The sequence below is a fragment of the Stegastes partitus genome, unplaced genomic scaffold (assembly GCF_000690725.1).
Source record: "Stegastes partitus isolate 25-593 unplaced genomic scaffold, Stegastes_partitus-1.0.2 Scaffold609, whole genome shotgun sequence".
Lineage (NCBI taxonomy): Eukaryota > Metazoa > Chordata > Actinopteri > Pomacentridae > Stegastes > Stegastes partitus.
The window spans coordinates 125,583-147,544 of NW_007578340.1; the positions used below are offsets into that span (position 1 = coordinate 125,583).

Here is a 21,962-nt window from a genome sequence, read left to right on the forward strand (position 1 = left end):
ATGTGTAGGAGCAGTCAACCCAGTAATGCCCAACTATGGTGCAGCGCCCATGATGCCAGCCATGCAAGCCATGCCAACCATGCCAACCATGCCAGGTAAATCCCCACAAGAAACTTTGATCATGTGAATTCAGAGACAGCTCTCTCTGATTTTGCACAGTGCACTGTAGATTAAAGGAATGCACCAAATGGCACTTTGCATGTGCAATGGCTCTGGAAGAATGGCATTATTGTAAATGTGTGGATTTTTTATTGTTTAGCCATGTGTTTACTGAGAAAACAGTTGAACAATGGAAAGCCAACTCTGTATTTCTGTGGACAGTAGTAATAAACTGAAAGAGGACTGTTTTAGTGTGGAAAACTGTCTTAAAGAATGTTAAATGGACTCATTCACAATTGAGAAAGCAGCTCATTGGGGTCTGCAACCAAATTATAGCAAATTCATTTGTAAACAAAAAAAAAAGACAAAATTGGCAATGGCATTTAAGATTTGATTTATGTGTATTAGTGTTTATGTACCGTGTTTGTTAAGTATCATATCATGTTGTGGTGTCTGTGGAAATCAGAAAACGTACAGAAATTAGGTTGCTTTGTCTCATACCTGAATGTGTGTAACAGTTTGTCATAATCGTCCTTACACAGCCATGATGATGCCTCAGGCTCCTGTTGCTGCTCCACCTCTCCCCGACCCTACACAGGTGGCAGCAGCACAGCAGGCTCTCATCAACCAGCAAGCCACTCTCATGGTCAGAATCGTGATGTCAAGTTGTGTTCAGCCAATACTTACTCCCATCTATACACATATTTTCCCGAGCTTCTTTGTCCTCAGTCAGTTTGTCCTTCCATCCCTCCAGGCCCAGCAGATGACCCTGCAGGCGATGACGCTGTCTCAGCAGCAGACACTGGAGCAGCAGAGAAAGAATCAAGTTGAGAGGCAGCCGAAGCGTCAGTCAGTACGGTACTCCAAGGAACGCTCACGCTCATCCTCCCCTCCATCTCCCTCACCCCCACGTGCCCAGCCTAAAGCACCTGCACCTAAACGCAGCCCGAGCTACAGGCAGCCGAAGCCAGAGGTGTAGTATGTTTTCATACACTACTGTGTGCCATTCTTGCTTTTTCCACAGGATGAATATTTTACCAACAAATTAAATGAAAATACTTAAAACATTAATATGTTCATCCATCTCCTAATACTTTGCTTAAACTTTTTGTAGCCCGTGGTCCATTTATTTTCACCCAGTCTAATAAAGAACAACAAATATTTGTTAAACCCATAAATTGCAGAAGCTGCTACAGGAACATTTTGTCTTTACATGAAAAACAAACAAAAAAAGGAGGAAGAAATTGCCTTGGCCAGTTCTTAGCTAGGTTTTGGGCTGCACCAGACATTCTTGGGGAGGTGACCAAATGTATGCTTTCTGCAGCAGTGTGCACAGACTGATGCAGACTTTGAAAGCAGACACTGGACATGCACACATCACTCTGCTACACAATTAGTTGCGTTCCCCTTTAAATTGAACCCAGAAAAACACACATGACTCTTGTGGAGGTTTCTGAAAGGCTGTAAATTTGCTTTTTTTTTTTTTTACAAGACATAGTGCTTCGTTACAGATTGGGCTGTAGCACTATGTACTCCCTCTTGGACTTAGATTAATGATTAAATTTATGTCTCGCTTACCTTTGTGGATCCTTGCAGACACATGAACAAGAAAAGCATGAAAGAAACAAAGAGGCATTGGCCTTAACATCGGCCCCACACTGGCTTCTTTTAAAGTGCAAGCTGCAATGACACATTGGATGTGTTGGTTGTCAAGCCATCAGCAGAGGAATATACTGTAATTTAAAAAAAGAGAGAAACTTAAAGCCGCAAGCGGCGATGGATGGGTCCTCGCACTTCCACACATCGGACGCGACCCATGTCAGGGTTGTGGCAGAAATGTGCTCCAGGCAAAGTGACAAACACCTAACTGTAACCCTTTTCTTAAAAAACGACAATTTGATCAAATGTGAAAAGTCTGAGGCAGATTGGAGCATGTACAGGGTAGTTACACAGTACTTCCTCTGTCATGGTGAAAGATCAAAAATCAGAGGGCTGCCGTGGCCACGCCCTTTAACCTTTGCAGATGATTTTGACAACATTTTACCTTCAAGGCGTATTCTACATACTACCCAAATTACAGTGCTCTGTGACTTACCCCATAGGAGGACTTAGCTCAAGTTGGACAAACAAACAATCCAAAATGGCGGACTTCCTGTTGGGTTTAGGGTATATGGTTGTCACTGACTTTTTTGTTGATCCTGACCTCCTCCATATACCTACCAAATTGCGTAGGTCTAGGTCAAACTTGCTTCTGATGGGACTCAGTTGAAATTTTCAAGGTGGCGCTGTGGAGCCATTTTGACATTGACATGTCCAGCTGCCTTAAAATATCTAAATTTTCACCAGTCCTGATGTGTGTGGCTATTTTGGTGAGTTTCCATGCATGTTTAGGCCCTCAAAATCGCATTTCAAAAGTCAGTGCAAAAATTATCACAAGGGTTACAATAGGGTCCTACACACTGTAGTGCTTGGACCCTAATAAAATGTTACCTGGTAGCCTATAGGCTACATTTGATGCCACGTAGGCTTAGTCTTTCTTCAAAACAGGCTACTGATATTACATGACACAGATGCTGGGAAATTTTTGTGGTCAAGGCTGAGGTTTCAATTAATCGTTACAGTTCATTAAATAGTCAAAGTGACTCGTGGTCATTGTCCAATGTTTTCAGCCTTGGTGTGCACTACATTTGCATTTAAGACTGTTATTGAAAAACCCAGATAAGAGAAAATAATACATTTGTTAGGGAATATTCTCAGCAGCAGATTGATCCACATTTGGTAGTTGAGTAACCATTTGTGGAAGCAGCTTGATCTGTGTTGTTAAGTCAAAGTAATCTACAGATCATGGGGATGAAGTGATGTGTCAGCCAGTTCAACAATGTAGCTCAAGTAAGGCTGAAGGGACTTTTAGTAGATTTTGAATCGCAGTGGAGATGCTAATATGGAAAAAGAATTTATCAGCTGTACACACTCAATGTTTATTAGTAAATGCATTCATTGTTGTTTTTGGTATTTTTCTATGATTTGTTTTCAATAGGAAAACATTTAATTCATATCAATTACTAATAATACAGAAACTTCAATTTATCTAAATGTCACTGGGCGTCTTCTCCTTATTTGTGATAACATGTTGTCCATTACTTTAACAGCCAGTAAGAGAAGTGGATTCAGAAGATCAACATGACCCGCAGTCATTCAGCGAAAAGATGGACTACTTCCAGAACATCGGTGAGTTGAACCGACAAACAACAATTAGTGAAGCATACCGATCTGTCACACTAATAAAACCACCTGCCAGATTTTGTCTTGTTTCCCTCATGCTGCCAAAAACACTCAATATTGTTGGGACACAGACACACCGGTGGTGTCCTGTGGTGTGATGTCAGCAGTGGATCCTTTGGGTCCTGTGGGTTGCTGGGTGGGGCCTCAATAAATTGGATTTGTTCCAGCGCATCTTATAGAATCTTGGCTGGCATGAGAAATTTCATTTTGGTTACTTTTGGCAATACCAAAACTGTACAAATGTATTGCCCAAATGAATAAATAGTTGTCTGTCTGGACCCTGTAATTCAAATCAACTGCATGTGGTTGTGTTGTCTAACTTGAACCTGACAAAATCTTTATATATATTAATCAGGACGAAGTAATGACAAGTAGTTCCTCTGGGCTCTACTAGCTTTTGATAGATGAAGAATTGTATTTTGCGAGAGTTAATCTGACATGTTTCAATTTTCCTGTATTTAGGGCTAGTTTGTGGGTAATTTGAAGGTCTTAAAAGTTTTAGTGTGTGTGTCTGAATGTGTGGCAGAAGATTTTTTGTTTGAGCATTTGTGTGAGCATTTCGGTCACACATGCAACCAAAAACCTGTCAAATGTGACTAACTCTCTCCATTGGTTCCACCTTGTTCCTGACACTTTGCAGATCTCTGGGCAAACTGCCTGAGTAGAAAAAAGAAACATTCACTTTCAGGTCAGATAGGTTTTAGAAGATTTCACTTCTTTTTAAAGTGACTTTTCATCATACACCTGAGTTGCACGCTGCAGTAACTGAGTGGAGGTTAGAGGCTGCTGTGTGCACCACAGCCTAGTAATGTCTACTAATGCCTGTGAGATGGTTCATGAACATCAGTAAACTGTACCGATAGCCTGCATATGAGGTGCCTCATGGACATTTGTAAGCTGTAGCCTTAGAAAATATTTTGGCTCACACTCTCTCCCTCTAAACTACAAGTCTCTGCATGCACTTCAGTCATGCTGTGCCACCCACCACCACAAGTAAATTCTTACCCTGTGGGGAACACTTAGATACGGCAAAACAACCAACATTTTACATTTCCTTAAAGCCTCGGTCACAACCGGCTGTGTGGGCTCCTACGGCCTGACTGTGTCCAAATTTTGTGCAGAATAGCATGTGCCATGAAGTTTGTCTTGCGAAATGTTGAGGTCGCAGACAGCCCGCAAGCACGTACGGAGGATTTTAGACAAACTGTAAGAATTCTCTGTGAAACGGCGACACAGCAAGTGTAACTTTTAAGGCACTATGGGAAGAAAATCTATAGTCTAAGGTGTACGTCGCACGCAATGAGGGAACAAGTGACCCTTGTGTGTAAAGCATGGCGCATGCACTCACAACTCATGAACAAAATCGAACGCACGGCGGGCGTACATCGCCCCACGCCAGGAGTATAAAAGGTGTACTCACGGCGCACGCCTGCATTTCGCCAGTGATCATAGATTGCATTATTGCCTCAAACAAATAATACATATACCATATTATAATCAGTTTTGTATTGCTTTAACTAAATCTACCTTTGCAAACAAGGGTTCATTTTAATGTCTGAAACAGGGGCAAGATTTTCTACAAATCCATGTGAAAAGATGAGACACTAGAGTCACTTTAGCTCTGACTTCACTGTTTCTGAGCTGAGTGTCCTCCAGTTATCACTTAAGAGTTATTTAAGTTACTGACTGTCCAGCCTGACACACACACACACACACACACCCCGTCTGTTGACTTTATCACTGATGTGCGGATCGCACACTGTACTGGGACACAATGTAAATTTTTTTAAAGAGGTAATCATTAGAGAATATGTGTAAACAACATAGATGAGAATCAGTGTGACAGCTGGTACGTGTCTCCGTTGGAGGAGCGGGTCAGCTCACTGGAGATGCTGCTGGCCGGTATCAGCTGCAAGTCAGTACTGAGGGTAACAGTGACACTGCAGGCAAGCTGTCATCACCAAGCTGTCAGGATCTGTGTGTGTGCGACACAAAACATGAAACCATATTTATTTTCATCACCATTTGTTATAATATTATATTTTAACTTTCGTCCTGAAATCAATTTGTATCGTCCCGGATCTATATACATATACTATATATATATATATAAAAAAAAAAAGTAAATCTCCCCGGAATGACAGGACGTCCTGAAGTACGTCAACAGAATTTACAAGATAGCATGTCACCTGATCACTCAAAGTGTCTCTGTTTTGCCGTTTGTTTTTGTATTGTTTTTTTTTTTTGAAAATCATGTCAAACTGACGTATGCCGTCAGTACGTCATCACAAACACATGAGGCAAGTATGACTGACCTTCTCTGTGTGTTCCATTCCCTTCCTAAGTGGTGAGTGCGTGCCACGTACACAGGTGGCAAGACAAACTCTAGAAGTGAGTACAATTTCCACGGTAATCGCACGTTGCAATTAGCGTCCCTGCTTGAATGTACATCTCACGTCACCCCTGCAACTCGCAAGGCAGACTTGCACCTTTCTGACAGAGCCCTTGCAACCTTTCCTCTACCTCCACGACCTCCACAGCANACATCTCACGTCACCCCTGCAACTCGCAAGGCAGACTTGCACCTTTCTGACAGAGCCCTTGCAACCTTTCCTCTACCTCCACGACCTCCACAGCACCCAAAACTCGCAGAAGATGTACAATCCCAAAAGTCATGTGTCTGGTTGTGACCAAGGTTTTAGTTCAGTCTGGCCAAAGCATGGCTGGGAACAGAGCTTTTACTGTCAGAGCATCAAACATCTCAGTGGAAATGTCAAAAAAAACTAGTCCTGTGCTGTGACAGATGGGAATCAGACAGAGCAGCCCTCCTCTCCACCAGCAGTTTAGCAGCAGGCAAACCAAAGCAGTCAGGATGGTAATACAGTTTAGCACTGTTATAGAGCCAAAGAAGGGCTACATTTCACTAACTTAAAGTTCCAGATCATCCTTACATAAAAGAACAGGTGAAATTTACATCTGCACCTTTTTTTCTGTTTACAGTCAATTATGTATTGGGTTAAGAAATTACCAGTGCGTTCTAAACTATAAAAAAAAAAGTTTACACATGGTAGAAGTAATTTGTGCCCATTCTCTTAGATAGCATAGTTTTAGTAACACAGTTAACGTGGAGATTACCCACTATATTTCCAAAATAAATCAAAAACTTTTTTTTACTTAATGATTGCTTGTAATGATTATATTAACATTCTAACAGCTCCTTGATGTCTAAATGAATTAAGTAGCATTTTAACTCACTGTGCTTACATTCAGTTTCCAATTTAAGGCTGGGTTGTTGCTAGTCTTCACCATTTTTCTCCTGGACTGTCCCGCAGGCTTTAAGGACCAACGTAAATCCAAAACTCCAAAGCCACGACCAGTATCCACCAGCCCACCCAAGCAGCAGCGCGCCCCACCTCATCCATCTCCCCCACCGGTAGCAACGAAGCCTAAGGGTAAGAAGATACATTTAAAAAATGACTAATTACTCAGAAAGCTAATTTCAAATTAATTTAAAAAACTCACCAAACATGTCATAAAAGCTATTTTTTGTCTTGCTATCTGATATCCAAAACTCACATTTTGAGACAAAAACATCTTAATTCACATTAGCAGAAGGTTTTTTGTTTTCGTATTTTTTGATTTAATGTGTCAAGCTGCATCAGATATATAATTTCCCTGCTCCCCTCAAGAGAGTCCTGTGCAATGTTTCTGTGGACTGAGGGGAAGTGATACAATAGTTCCTCTATAAAAAGCTAGCAGCAGCCTTTTCCAGCTGAAACGCTGTTAGGGTGAAGAACACTTGATTAGCCAGATTGGCTTGCTGTGAACATCACTGCACATCGTCTATGCCATACCTGACATGAACAAACTTGACAGAAACGCAACTCATTTGATTGACAGCTGTTTACTAAATGTTTAATTTGATATTGTACAGGATTAGGACATGTTTCCTTGGATGACAGTTAGGGCAGGTTTACCAACTGATGTATGCATCCATGCTTTGCACATACTGTTTTGTCTGAACCCTCAGGTGACCAAGCAACCCTTTCATCCTTTTCCATTCCACAATAATTGCCAAAACAGTAACAAAACGTAATTTAATTCTACGACTACATAGAACAAAATATAATGCAGGTTTGTGATGTTAGTCTATATTGTTTGAGATAGCAATGTTAGAGATGGGGACTGTTATGTGACAAAGACATCGAAAAGGCAGAGTAATGGTGCTTACTGTCCTTTCGAGGTTAACCAATCCACATTTGTCCTCTTTGAGTTTAACCAATTGACATTAAGACTCGCACAGCAGTTTTTTAATGGTAGCTCAGACATATCCACCCTGGAGATGGTACTTTCTATCTCCCTCTCCTGAAAGAGGTCCTACAGAACCAGTTCTGGCAGCTGAAACACATAACATTCAGGCCACTGTAAAACATCCTGCAAGTTCCTGCATCACAAATCGACCTATTGATTTTCAGTATATGGATAGTTTGTTTTCATAGACATCCTGTTCAGTGCTGGAAAAATGGGAAGGTGTAAATATGTGAGTAACTTTGGCAAGGAACAAGTCATTATGGCCAGATGAATGAGTTGAATGAGTATCTTTTAATTAGCAAGACTTGTGGGGTGCTCCAAGTCAGCAGGGGTCAGTACCTACTGACTGGGTGTCCACAATTAGTGACAGGGTTTTAGGGATGTGCAGGAACAAGTCTGAACCTACAAGACTTAAAGGATGTGCTGCTAATGTCTCTGTGCCAGGTAGCACAGGAAACCTTACAAGGTCTTTGTTTCTCATTTTATATTACAATAAAAAATAATTTCGCTGAGGATACAGTTTCTGCTGCTTCTCCCACAGTGAAGCGTTTCACAACTCCTCCTGCACAACAAGTGAATCCTCCAAATGAAAGACGTACCCCATCTCCTCTCGCGAAGCCTCTGTATGAACCCACCTCCAACATTCGGGATATCATCAAACAGTACAACAGCCGACCCCAACCGGAACCTAAAACCTTCGAGCCTGTCAGGTCAGTTCCAGTACTTCATCCTCTGTGGACACATTTCCCCAAATTTCAATTGGGTTTCAGCTGATCTGATATCCTGAAGAATCCTGCTTTGACCTTCTACATCTCTTTGCATTCACAGATGTGCATTTTTTTTTTTATTTCAAATGTTTGAATCAAAGTTTCTGTGGTTAAATAATGGAAGGGCATAATGTCTCTGATCTTTTTCTCACTGTTGCTGCTTTGTTGTACAGACTATATGTGATAAAACTACAATCACAACTTGTTAAATTAAAAATAAAATCTGACATGTTAAAGGTACATTTTAAGCAAGTGTTACCCATAAGTTTTAATTGGGACTCAGATGAAAATAAAAGTCAGATATCTGAATAATATATGCGATGTAACACTTTAAATATTCTAGAAGTTTAAATTCAGATTCTTAATGCATCTTGCAGAGACTAAACATAGTACTGCCCAAGACAGAGATTTGAATTTCTGAAAGGAGCATGACAACCTATATTGAATAGTGTCACAAAGCGCTCGCAAAGAAATCATTTATTATCAATCTTCAGAAATCTTATTTAAAAAACAAACAAACAAACAGGAAGTGATGCAGAGGCCATGATGCAGAACATTCCAGCTTATCAGTGCAATATGGAGGAGGTCATGTAAATACTTGAGCAAATATGTCTTCTTCTGGAACTTCATCATTTATCTGTATTATTGACAAAAAAGATGCAAAAGAATGAATTCACAAGTGTATACACATGTGAGAAGCAATTCTTGCAATCTTATTGGTCAGAAGTAGTCTGTGATGCCAGATGTCTACACCACCTAGTTGTCTGCCCTCACACTCTGTAGGTTGCTGTCCCACTGGGCAGTATTACTTTTGACATTTTACGTCTTTGGGCTGTCCCTGACCGGGCCCTATGGATCCAGACCCGACCACCACATACTCACCAGTGAGCTCCCCTCCTCTGCCTGGCTCCAGAGGGGGGGGTTCGAGAGTCATCATCTCTAAGTCTGAGGTCGTGGTTCTCTGTCACAAACTGGTAGATTGCTCCCTCTGGGTTGGGGAGGAGTTTGTGCCCCAAGTAAAAGAATGTAGTTATCTTGGGATCTTGTTCATGAGTGAAAAGTTGGAAAATGGGACATGAAATGGACAGATGGGTTAGTGCATCATCATCAGTATTACAGACATTGTCCTAGACTGTCGTGGTGAAGAAAGGCCTGAGTAAGAAGGAAAAGCTCCTTATTTACCAGTTGATCTGCGTTTCAACCTTCAACTATGATCAGAAACTTTGCATTATGACCAAGAGAATGCTTTTGCAGATACAAGCAGCCAAAAACAGTTTCCTCTGAAGGGTGGTCGGGCTCAGCCTTAGAGATAGGGTGAGGAGCTTGGGCATCCTGGAAGGAGATTGGAGTTAAGTCGCTGCTACTTCATAGTGAAAGGAGTCAGCTGAGGTGGTTCAAGAATTCGATTAAGATACTTCCTGGGTGCATTCCATTGGAGGCTTTCCAACTGGTAGGAGATCCTGTGTAGACCTAGGATTCACTGGGGAGATCACATATCTCATCGGGCCTGGGAACACCTTCAAATCCCTTAGAAGGAGTTGTAAAATGTTTGGAATGACCTGCCTGGAGACGGAGAGCACCTGTCTCCAACATTGACTGAAGACTGCTGCTTTTCAAAGGGAATACTACAGGTTTATGGTTGTCATTGGGTTGGTGACTTTACGCCATCATTATTATCAAAGACCTATACAAAAAGCATGTAAAATTAAAATATATAAATAACACTGTGTGCATAAAAACAGTGTGAAATAACAACTAAAGCATTTAACCCAAGTTTTATTATGGATACCAAATTATCTTTAAGACATCGCCAATGCAGAACATTGCTTTTTCATTGATGTTTCATGAGCAGCACATGGATTTACAAAAAAAAATCACTTAGAACAGTGAGAACCTAAAGAAAGAGGATGACATGCAGGAGAGGTCACGGGCCTGGTTTGAACTGGGGGACCATTGTGGTTACATGGTATGCATTTACTCCCCAGGCAACCTGGACAACATTTTGTTTTAATTTATTAAATTTTTCTGTGCTACTTTAAGTGAGTGTTTTTTGTGAATTATAAAGCTGTCTTCCCCTCATACTATCAAGTTGAAGATGACAACAAGTCCTTGAAAAGCATCTGTTCTCCAGCTAAATGAGGAGTAAATTGATCTAAGGGCCTTACTCTCTAATAACTTCTGTAATGTGTGTGTTTGCATCTTTTATTCACCTCACAGACCTACAATAAGAACCTTTGTAAAGAAGACAGATCCCAAAGAGGAAGCTCTGGCCAAACTCAAAAACAAATCACCAGTGCCACAACAGAAGGTGAGAGTATTCGGAAAGGGTATAGTTGCAAGTCCAAATACAACGCAAATGCATATATCTTTGGAAATTAAGAGTGCTACATTTGTTATTCTGTCATATGTGTCTCAGTCACATTTTCCTGTCCTTGCTGCATACAGAAGCAGTGGGTGCCTCCACCCCCTCTCAAAATCAAGACAGAGCAGCGTCCTCCGAGGACTCGCTCCCCCCCACGTTCTCCTCCATCCACCAGGGGACGCCGAGTTATTTCCAACAACATGAGGCAGAAACAGCGCTCCCTGGAGGACCTGTTTAGCTCACAGCGCTCAAGGAACTCCTCCCCTTCTCCCCCTCCCTCCCCACCACCTCCTCTACACCCAGCACCTGTCCTTCAGAACATCCCTGAGCCACCACCCATGGCTGCCCCGTCTCTCAGTGGGTGTCCCTCGCCTTTTCTCTTGCCACATCATGTTTACAAGCATTAAAGGATGATATGACCAAGGATGCTAATCAGCATTCATTCCACTGTTTGTTTTCTGTAGATATGATGCCAGATGAGGAAGATGTTCGGTCAAAGCTTCACCGCTTCTCTGCTGGGGTTTACTTCTCTTACTCCAACATGCCAGGAAAACTGTTCCTGCGAAAAGAAGTGAGATAGACATATATGCAAACACAACTGAGGCATTCATCAGGAAATTTGCTTCTGTTAACAACTGATCAAATGACTATATGTTAAGTGAAACATGTTGCTCGTAGTTATAAATCCACAGGTCATTAGTTTGGTTTTATGCCTTTCAACTTTACTCTTTTGCTTCACTCTTATCACACTGTGGAAACAAAAGGAACAGGGAGTAGAATAATGACACTAAGACAAGTATGTACTCCACGTTGTAGCTTATACTATATTTCATTTGGAATTTTGTGTTGAACACTGAAGCAATGAAGTAATAAATAGATAAAATATTAGCATTTACGATAGACTGGTGACCTGTCCAGGGTGTCACCTGCCTTCACCCTGAGTCGGCTGGGATAGGCTCCAGCCCCCCCGCGACCCTAATGAGGATTAAGCGGTGCATAGATAATAGATGGATGGATTAGTATTTACTTGCAAGAATAAAGCAAAAATACCGACTAAGCTACATAATTACTACAAATTCTTTACTAATGCATTTTACTACACAGTAAGGCATTTCATTTATGCAGTCACTGATTTACTACATAAGCAATTTGAAGTAGAAATATTGTTGTTTTAAGTCCACTTCACGAACCTCAAGCATTCTGTGCAGGTGTTCTACCCCAGAGAGATGTTCAACCGGCCATACATCCTCAATCTGTTGTGTGAACAGGTGAGTATACTTACATGTGTGTCTTGATATCCTGTAGACGTTATACTCTGGACAATATGTGATGTCTTTTTCAGATCATGAGGGACACCTACTCTGACAGTTGTGTAAGGCTCAGCAGGGAGGAGAGGAGAAAGATGAAGGATCTGCTTGGTGAGATTTTTTAAAAACTGTTTTAACTTTGTTCCAGTCCTCATTCACCAGTGGCCAGAGGGCATACTCTGTATCCTTAGATATATACTGAAACAGATAGTAATTTGCTCCTGCATTGTTTGTTTCTCAATTACGTGTTGTTGTTTTTTTTACCATTCCGTGTAGCAACTTTTAATGTTGGAACAACTATAAGCACCATCCAGGATGACACCATGAAGAAGAGGATTGTCATTGCCGCTCGAGACAACTGGGAAAACTATTTTACTCGACTGTTTCCTATAAAGGTGAGCATGAGTATAAAGAGTTACTCAGTTCTATGGGCGCCTATTAACTGGAAGACTTGTTTATTGTGAAATTTTCAGACTCGTCTCCATTAAACTAAAGGGACATTTCTGCTCTGTGTGCACAAATTTGGTCCTGGGACTAAAATGAGTGCTCGCTTGTCCATCCACACATGGGCACATGCTCAGGACTTAACTCACAAGATTTTGGAGGCATGACAATGGCTGATAAGTCCACTCCTTTGGCGATATGACTTGTGTTGATTGGTTATTGCAACTACTGGCTTTTGTTTTGTTGCTGTGTATCAAATATGGTATTGTAGGCCTCCACAGCTGGCCATAGTAATGAAAGGTACCTGGTTTAAGTTAAAATGAAAATTCACAGCTTAACATGCCAAAATTTAATTTTCTTGTACTTATTAACCTCAGAGAGATATACTGACCAAACACTATGTAGTAAATGTCAGTACTTAGCAACAACATGATGATTCGAGAGCCAAAACATTCTTAGTGATTTAGACAAATAGATCAGAGGGCAGTAATGTAAAGTAACTAAGTACATTTACTTTAAGCACTGTAATTAAGTTCAGTTTTTGGGTACTTGTACTTTACTTGAGTATTTCTATTTCCCGTTGCTTTATACTTCTTCTCCACTACAGTTCAAGGGCAAATATTTTTCCTTTTTGTTCAACGTTAAATTGCAAGGGCAGATCAACAATCCAAAATATAATTGACAAATAAAGTATGATGTCGTCTATTACTGTTGGAAAGTTCCAAAAATGTGAATGCAGATTCTTTACTTGTAATACTTAATTTCTATACTGTGGTAATGTTGAGCTTGCACCTATCACAGTTGCATGCTTGCAGGATTTGCAGTATTTGTGAATGCAGAAGAGACATGCTTCATTGTGAGGATGGCTTTGTACTCATATTTGCATCTCATCTTCATGTGCAGCCGGACAGTTGGGACGCTCAGGTTTTAGGTGTGTCTCACCGTGGCATTCGTTTCCTGAAGGTGGTGAAAGCATCAGGCATCAACCCGAAACATCTCCGTGTGCTTAAGAGCTACAGGTAAACCTCCTGTCAGCGTACATAAACACAGCAGAGAAAAAAGCAAAATGACTTCTTGTGATCCACCGTTTTAGTTTCAACCTTGTGAAGGACACAGTTATAAACAATATCAAACATTCAAAATATAGCAAGACAAACAAGAAGAATACAGCTAATAAAAATGACACATAAACACAATTTTAAAATAACATCCTCATTTTTTTTACTTAGTGAATGTAAATGTCCACCTCAGTCTTTATAAATTGTGTTTAAAACATCTGTTTCTGTTTTGTTTCTAACCATATATTGGACCAAAAGTCCAATATAAATTTCTTTTGAGATTAATAAAAAGCTGTACTGGCAGGGGTAGGATTTGAACTCACACCTTCTAAGAGACTGGAGTCTTAATCCAGTGCCTTTGACCACTGGGACACATTACCAAACTCACAGGATTTTCTGCTATTAAGATGGCACAGTGATCAAATCCACTCCTCTTCGTTCTGACTTACATAGTGTCCAGTTTTACTCTGAGGGGTAAAATATCAGATCTCAACTGTGTACATGAGGACATTTTGACAAGCTTGGGACAAGCAACCCCACAATTGCAGGGCTGTATTTTATTTACAGTCATGTAGAAACTATGAGCAATGGACTATCTAGAGGCCATGGAACAAGTTGCGAACACATTGTGACCCCAAAAAGCTGCGAGTTATGCATTCATCAGACACAGGTAGTTTTTATTATGGCTGTGTTTGTATCCACCTGATAATAATAAGTCCAATATAAATTTTAATTTTACCTCTGGATTTGTCTCCACCAACTCCTGAAAAAAAAAAATCTAGCTCTTTAGCAGCTAAATGCTACACTGCGTTGGAGTAAGTTGTAAAGCCAATAGCTCTGTTACAGTTGCTATCTGCTTTTATTTTCTCTGTTTTCTGACTTTCTTCTTACTTGTTCTAGCTTATGTGTTTTGCACAGATTGTTAACTTGGGCCTGCATGAATGTAGTTTTGCAGATGTGCTGTCAGTTGATCTCCAAGGTACCGACAGAGTGGAACTGGAGCTGAAGAGTGAAAGCGTGGTTCTGCAGTCGTTCAGAGCTCCTCAGATCACTGCCATGATCAGATTATTCCTCAAGGAACTCACCAAGGTGCTCTTTTTTTTTTATCATCATGGCTCATTCAATCCTCTCTCCTTCTGAAGCTTTGTAAGATCTCCTGCCCATATCCCCTCTTGCTTTAGTTAAAGCCTAAGCAATTTTAGTCCATTTGTCAGAATTTTGCACATCTGTTTCCCTGCTCTCCAGGACTCAGGCCATGTAGTAGCCCTGAAGAGCTTTGTCACAGATGACAAGAGTCTGCTTAACCTCAGCAAAGGTGACATCATCAAACTCCTGCCAATGGAAGGACTTCAGAGCGGTGAGTTAATGATAATGATAATGTCAGGCATACTCGTATGCGTATGATGGTTTTTAGAGTTACGTTAATTTGACTCACCAGATATAGATGGCAGGTATAAGACTGTAATTTCTGCCAAACTTTGGCTTCAAAGATTTGAGACATGCAATGAATCAGCCCTGCTTGGTGATTTTAGTCCATTATTCATGTCAATGACAAGTGCTTGTATCTTGCATGCAACAGAATGATAATAAGGTGCAGCCAGACCAGCAATAACACAGTACTGTGGAGATAGGTCGGGCTATACAACACCAGGGCTAGATATGGATATTTATATCCATGGTTTATTACACATCAACATCTTCTTCCCATCAAACAATATTTTTGTGTGTAATCCACCAGGCTGGTGTTTTGGCACCATGGGAGGGCGCTCTGGTCTTTTCCCAGAGAACCTTACTCAGCCATCAGCAGCTCCAGACTACCACTATCTACATCTAGACCGAAGAGATGACTTGAGGAAAAGCATGAGGAGCACAAGACCTGTCAGCCCACCTAAGGTCCAGTCTCCAAGTCCCATGAGCAGACGCATGGGGAGCACTGATTCAGAGCAGCTCAGCAGAGAGGCCTCGGTCCCCGGCTCGCCAAAGGAACTCCAGAGATCAGTACAGAGCTCAATGCAGGGCTCTGTCCATGAGTTACAGATCCTCACTGCCATGGCTGACTTTGCCTCGAAGTACTTTAGGTATGCTAGAAGAATGCTAATTATGGTTGTGGATGACAGCAGTCTGGGTTCATGTAGCATTACTAGACTAATTTTGTGCTCCCATTATTTGTTTATCAAAGAGTGGGGACTACAGGTCTGCCAGCAAGTGGGAGGAATTTTTCAGAGGCAGTTCAGCACACAGAGGTAAGGCATTTCAATCCTTCTGATGTCACGTGACCACATGTTCCGACTTTAGAGTAAGCATGTGTCCATACGATGCTGGCCTGGAATTCTAGAATTACTAGTCAACTCACAGCTATAGTACAAGCTTTTCTGAAATAAAATGATGTTGTTCAGCCACTGAAAACAGGCTGTAGACCTGCTCATCGTAAAATAAGTGCCACCACTGCTGTGGCGAAGGAGTCTATCCCAGCTGAATCAAGGTGAAGGCAGTTTCACCTGGACAGGTTGCCAGTCCATCACAGGGCTTGCTGACATATCTGTCTTTGGTTTCTTAGACCTTGCCAACAAAATTTCTGAGATATTTAACATCCTTGGTTTAAATTTAAAATGAGGAACCATATCAATGGAACTTTTTAAATTACCAAAACTAAAAACTAACTGCAATATCTTTTATTTTCATCCAGATTCCCATTGAGGAGTCCCTCATTCACTACGAAGATGATGAACTCAAAGCTGGATCTGTCCAGTGCTTCACAGGTAAGTGCATCTACACTATCACATAGTAATCACTGTTTTTCTGTTCCTCCATCATCCATCCATTTATGTGTCCCTCCAGACTTGCTGCAGTTCATGGATGACATGCCACTGAGGAAGAATTACACCAAATTAGACTGCCTGGGAAATTTCCTGCTGGTACGTGTTCATTAAATCAGTGCCTCGGTGAGTTAGATGCACTTCAGACAGACGTTGATGAGATTTAAAGAGTTTTTCTGTACTGTGCAGCGAGGCAGGGAAAATGAGATGCTGAGAGATGAAATCTACTGCCAGGTCATCAAGCAAACCACCAACAACCCAACAAAGTAAGTATTTGCCACTTAACAAAGGTCTTGGGAACAGTTTCACTTGAATGGTACTACTGAGTAATTATGAACGTACAACTTTCCAAACCTGTAAGTAAATAATAAACAATGGATTATGAAATGGAGTACTATTTATTTCAAAAAGATATAAAGCTTTACCTTGCTATCGACATTAATTTGTCATGAACAGAAAGGAGAGACATTCATTGCAGAACTTGGTGACACTGTTGTAGAAACAGAAACTTATATTGTCATTTATGGAAGATCAGTAATACATACAGCAAAAGAGTTACAAGGTAAACCCATCCTAATGCCAGATACCTGAATCACAAAAGGTTTTCTTGAGGGGCAAGTCTTCTCCCTCCAGGGTCCTTTTGAAACAGACATCAGTTTGGTGGGAGATACGGTGGTCCTGAGCCATATCAATTAAAGCCATTGATTCCAACCCAGTAATCTCTGAATCCAAAGTTGTTTTAGCAGAGGCAGTGCAAGAAAGGATGGAGGCAGAAGAATCAAAATCAGAATCAGAAATACGTTACTGATCCCTGATCAATAAAATATGGACAGTTAAATCAATTAGTTTAGAGCTAAGAATATGTCTAAGTGTACCGTTCCTCCAACTTTGCAAAAAGCACTGTACCATTGTTTGAATTTTTTCATTAAGAGAATCTGAGCAATCCAAAATCTAAAGGCTACTGTAATGCAAACACATAAAAGAAACAGCTGCAAGGCTGCTATCTAAAAAAAAAACAAAAAACAATTTAATCAAAGCAAAATCTCAAATGGCTCATAAACAGCAACAGATGAAATTTAATCCCAAAAGATGGCTTCCTAGTTGTTACAGTTAATGTCTAATTGTGGTTTGTCATCTCTGCAGAGCCAGCTGTACGCTCGGCTGGCGACTGCTCAGCCTGACAACTGGCTTCTTCCCTTGCTCCAGTACTCTGCAACCCTACGTCACACGCCACCTACAGGACATCTCTGAGGATTATGAACACCCATACCAAGGTGGAGAAAGTGATTTGACTGCAAAAAATGTGTCTGTTAAATGTTTAGATAGCTTTTTCATGATAACCATCTTTGTCGTCAGAGCTGGCGGGTTTGTGTCAGGATAACCTCCAGCGCTCTCTCACCTTTGGTGGTCGCCGCAGCACCCCCTCACATGTCGAGATGGAAGCTTTTCTGGCAAGTTGATCTTAAGTAACTAAAAACATGCTTTTCATGGTATATTTTACCTGTTTTGTGTCATTATTCTCTGTATTTGCAGTAAATCTCATTGTGAGCATGCCTTGGTTTTCTTTAGGCTGGCAAAACCTCTCAACTCATTCCTATTCAGCTGCCAGGGGGAGTGGACTTCCCCATCAAGATCCGCAACTTCACTGTAAGATTAATTTATATCTAAAAATATATTTATGAATCAAATCATTAGGCTTATATTTAATCAAAATATCTGCATGGTTTTATTTGTCTTCCTCTAGATGGTAGCAGAGGGGGTAACAGACCTATGTAAAGAAATGGGAATCTCACATATCAACGAAATCAAAGAGTTCTCCATCCTTGCTACCAGACATAAAGGTAAATCATACCAATACTGTCTAACAAACACAGAAAGCAAAGTAAGTGTTGATCATTTCATTTTAAATTTGAGTAATTTTTCTTGTGTGCATCTGTCTGCCTCGGGAGACAATGGAGTGTGCGCCATAGATCAGTTGGCAGATTAGTTGCAGTGCCTGTTGTGGCTGTACAAGCTGATGTGGGAGCGACAAGTACAAGTGCTATTGCAGTTTTCTCAGGTAAACTCCGCACTTGGCTGTTGGTTAGCTGAAGCTGGCCTCTGCCTTCTGTGCTCTTTCTCCTCTTCCCACCAGTCCTCTGTCTTTTGCTCACCAGTCTTGATGCTGTCCTTGACGGCAAGCCTCCATCTGCTACGGTCGGAAGCTGCAGCTTCCCAGCTTGCTCTGTCAATACTGCCGGCCTTCATGTCTCTTTTGCAGACATCTTCACAGTGAAGGACAGGTCGTCCTGCAGGTCTGGAGTCAGTGGCAAGCTTGCCATACAACAAGTCCTTAGAGATTCATCTGTCCTGCATATGGCTGACGTGACCAAAACAGTGAACCAGTCTGGGCTCTGCCTCTTTTTCTTGCCAATGGTGTCCATGGCAGATTTGTAGATGAAGTCACAAACGTAGTTCCATGTCCCTTCAGCACTGGTTGAGGCGTAGTCCCTGGAGACCTCTTCGATCAAACTGGCAAGGCACTCACACAAAGTCAGGGATTGATGTCTTGGCGGCACTAATACATGGGCACCCTTTCTGTTTGGAATGGTGGATTTGCTTGGGCAGAAGATGCACCATGCTGGTGACCACGGAATGGTTAGTGTCACAGTCAGTGTTGTGGTAGCTGTGTGAGATGAGAAAAAGTGAGGTTCTTCAAGTGATTATGAGATGCAGCTGGTGCCAGTGATAGGCTCTGGGATGCGGCCAGGTTTGCTGTGGTGAGGTTTGCTGAAGAACATGCTGGTGATACAGAGGTCATGGAAAGAGCATAGCTTGGGCTCCTTGCCTTGCCAAAAGAACTTGTAGTCTTGTTCTCGGAAGCTGCAGTTTGATGGAAGTTGAGTCTTTTGCAGTGCAGCAATGTCAATATTGAGCCTATAAAGCTCTCAGTTGATGATGGCTATTTTCCTGGAGTCATCAACCTGTCGCAGGTTGTCAGAGAGGCCAGGACATTTTGACATTCCAGCTTGCTAGGTCTAGGATTGGTGTTTTTTTTCTTTGTATTTTGCTTGTTGCGGATGTTGATGATCTGCTTGCCATTTATTTTATTTTTTTCTTTAGCTCCAAGAAATGAATGGAACAGACAGCCATGGTGGGTCAGCACCTTATTGGCCAGGGGCCCAGCTCAGGGGGCCAAAAGCTGACCAATGGGACTGCGATGGTGCCTTCCCACCGTAGCCCTTGAATTGACCCCAGTCTACTCTGGGCTTGAAACTGCTGCTTCCTGTGTTGTTTCTGACATTGCAAAAACAGCAGCACTGAAGTGATCTCTCCAGGGCATAGGCCTGGACATAGTGTATAAAAACCCTGGGCTGCCCAGTTGCTAGGATCCACCTCTCACCCTCACTGATGTATTCCAAAGGAAACCAGAGCAATGCGTTTGGTGCCAGTTTGACTGCAAGAGTTGCCGGCATAGTTTCACAAAAAACAACAACCTGATCAAATCAAATCAAGTTTATTGTCATTTTGCTGTACATACACAGCAGTACAGGCAAGATAAGAGAGCGTTTCTTCAGGATTATTCAACCAGCAAGTTTTGCGGAATGCACGTCTGGGATAGACAAGACACTAAATGTTCACTCTCGCTGTCTCCTGAAGAGGCGTCCATGAGCGCCGCCATTCATTGAACATGGCGAACCTCTTCAGGTCCTGGTAGGTCTTCAGGGACACAAAGACACACACGATGGTGTGACAATGGTGAAGTCGCAGATGCTGCCCAGAGCTAGCTGTCTGTCTGTCCGCCCAGAATAATGTCGTCCCCTCCAGCTCTATGTCCGTCTGGGATGTTTTCATGGAGCCATGTTTCTGCTAAAGCAAACACACAGCAGTCTTTTCACTCTCTGTGGGTTTCTCTCAGAAAACGTAACCCGTCCAGCTTGTTGTTGAGGGAGCAGACATTGGAGAGTAGGGGGACGGTCCTGCTGGTCTGGAGGGGTTAGCTTTTAGCATGGATCCCCGCTTTCTTCCTTCTCCTTTGTTTACATTCATACTGTTTGCGCTTCCCTCTCACTCGGATAACTGCCGGCGTAGTCTCCGATCGGACTCTGTGTTGGTGTAGTATGTCCAAATCACAACCGATCGCCGCAATTCCAGCACCGTTCACTGTCCTGATGCCCAGCAAAGTCTCCCGGCTGCAAGTTTTGCGGAATGAACGTCTGGGATAGACAAGACACTCAAAACTTTCACTTTCGTTGTCTCCTGAAGTGGCCACTGCATCTATGCGCGCCGCCATCACCAATGGGACTCCACTCCAGATTATCTTTCAGGGTCTCCCTTAGTTCATGGTTCAACACCCTTATCCTGCAAGCACAGGGAAAGCGATTAATGAGCGCACTTACAGGGTCACTCCTCCTCCGGCAGCAGAGTTTTGGGCTGTCGCATCCTTGCCAGAGCCTTGTTTGCCATGGTTTGCAATGATCCATGTTACTAGGTTGTACTGCAAAGCCGTGAGGATAACTTGACTGCAGGATGGGTCTACAGCAGGCAACCCATCCTTAAGTAATTTAAGAGTAAAGTATTTCTCCCACCTTTAAGAGAACCATACACAGCATTGCAGCAGGCACAGATACTCCACATCTCCGCATCTTTTACTGACTCAGTTTCTCTCTCCCAAATAGCATCTTTGTGTGTAGTGTTAGGAAAGTTGTCTCTGTAGATTCACAGACAACTGCGAAGTGAGTCGTCTGAGTTCTGACCTGAGATCTGAAGAAGCTTCTTGAATGAGAAGTTAAACATTGTGAAGAACCTTGACAAGAAGTCCAGTTGCTTTTTTAAAGAAGTTCCTAGGATTGCTAAAAATCTAAATTGCTGTTGCTGGAGTTGCTCTTGTGTGCAAGGACAACATCTCTGAATGCCTCCTCCAATTCCTAAAGGCAAGGAGACAGGTGTCAAACTCCAGACTACCCAGACTAACACTTGCGGTTATCATGCACTTGAATATGATTCTCCAACACTTTTGTGGTAAATGACTAAAGGAATGCTGTATGAAGTTAGGGTTTTTCTTCTGGACCCAGAGGCAGAACACTGGGAGTTGTGCTGGAAAAGGTGGATTTATTAAACGAGCAGTCTTTAAAGGAGAGAAGAGATGACTGAGGGCTGACTGGAGATGATTGACTGGAGGCAGTGTAGTATGTCTGAGGAAGGTGAGTTGGCTGAACATGAAGAAAGCTGTGAGGGAAATTTGCTGCTGATGGTAAAGCACACAGGCTAATTTACACACAAGCTCACAAGAGATCAGCAAAGTAGCAAATAAGAAGCACTAAAGATAAATACTCAGCTTGTTGCACTGAAGGTGGCTGGAGAGCCGCTGTTGCTTTACCACAGCAGCAGAACAATTTGGCACTGGAGAGGAGGAGAAGCCAGAGATTTATGGAGGTCTGGATGAGGTGAGATGATTTACTGGTGCATCAATCAGCCAGATGCAGTGTGGCAAGCCACGCCCTCAGCCACACACTGACAGAGAGATTGGCTGCCAA

The 21,962-nt window shown here is 42.0% G+C and overlaps 1 protein-coding gene across 1 annotated transcript in view; it reads left to right on the top strand.

Moving 5' to 3' along the window:
* LOC103362861 (unconventional myosin-XVB-like) overlaps window positions 1-21,962 on the top strand; it is a 68,155-nt gene that overhangs the window by 31,411 nt on the left and 14,782 nt on the right. The window contains exons 18-41 of the mRNA XM_008289371.1: window positions 9-95; window positions 642-745; window positions 854-1,072; window positions 3,249-3,327; window positions 6,714-6,833; window positions 8,234-8,402; window positions 10,677-10,767; window positions 10,905-11,178; window positions 11,286-11,392; window positions 12,030-12,089; window positions 12,164-12,239; window positions 12,405-12,523; window positions 13,476-13,591; window positions 14,578-14,719; window positions 14,876-14,987; window positions 15,369-15,708; window positions 15,810-15,873; window positions 16,317-16,389; window positions 16,469-16,545; window positions 16,636-16,712; window positions 17,590-17,720; window positions 17,803-17,897; window positions 18,016-18,093; window positions 18,191-18,287. Of these exons, the coding sequence (XP_008287593.1) occupies window positions 9-95; window positions 642-745; window positions 854-1,072; window positions 3,249-3,327; window positions 6,714-6,833; window positions 8,234-8,402; window positions 10,677-10,767; window positions 10,905-11,178; window positions 11,286-11,392; window positions 12,030-12,089; window positions 12,164-12,239; window positions 12,405-12,523; window positions 13,476-13,591; window positions 14,578-14,719; window positions 14,876-14,987; window positions 15,369-15,708; window positions 15,810-15,873; window positions 16,317-16,389; window positions 16,469-16,545; window positions 16,636-16,712; window positions 17,590-17,720; window positions 17,803-17,897; window positions 18,016-18,093; window positions 18,191-18,287 (2,907 nt within the window). The remainder of the gene's footprint in view (window positions 1-8; window positions 96-641; window positions 746-853; window positions 1,073-3,248; window positions 3,328-6,713; window positions 6,834-8,233; window positions 8,403-10,676; window positions 10,768-10,904; window positions 11,179-11,285; window positions 11,393-12,029; window positions 12,090-12,163; window positions 12,240-12,404; window positions 12,524-13,475; window positions 13,592-14,577; window positions 14,720-14,875; window positions 14,988-15,368; window positions 15,709-15,809; window positions 15,874-16,316; window positions 16,390-16,468; window positions 16,546-16,635; window positions 16,713-17,589; window positions 17,721-17,802; window positions 17,898-18,015; window positions 18,094-18,190; window positions 18,288-21,962) is intronic.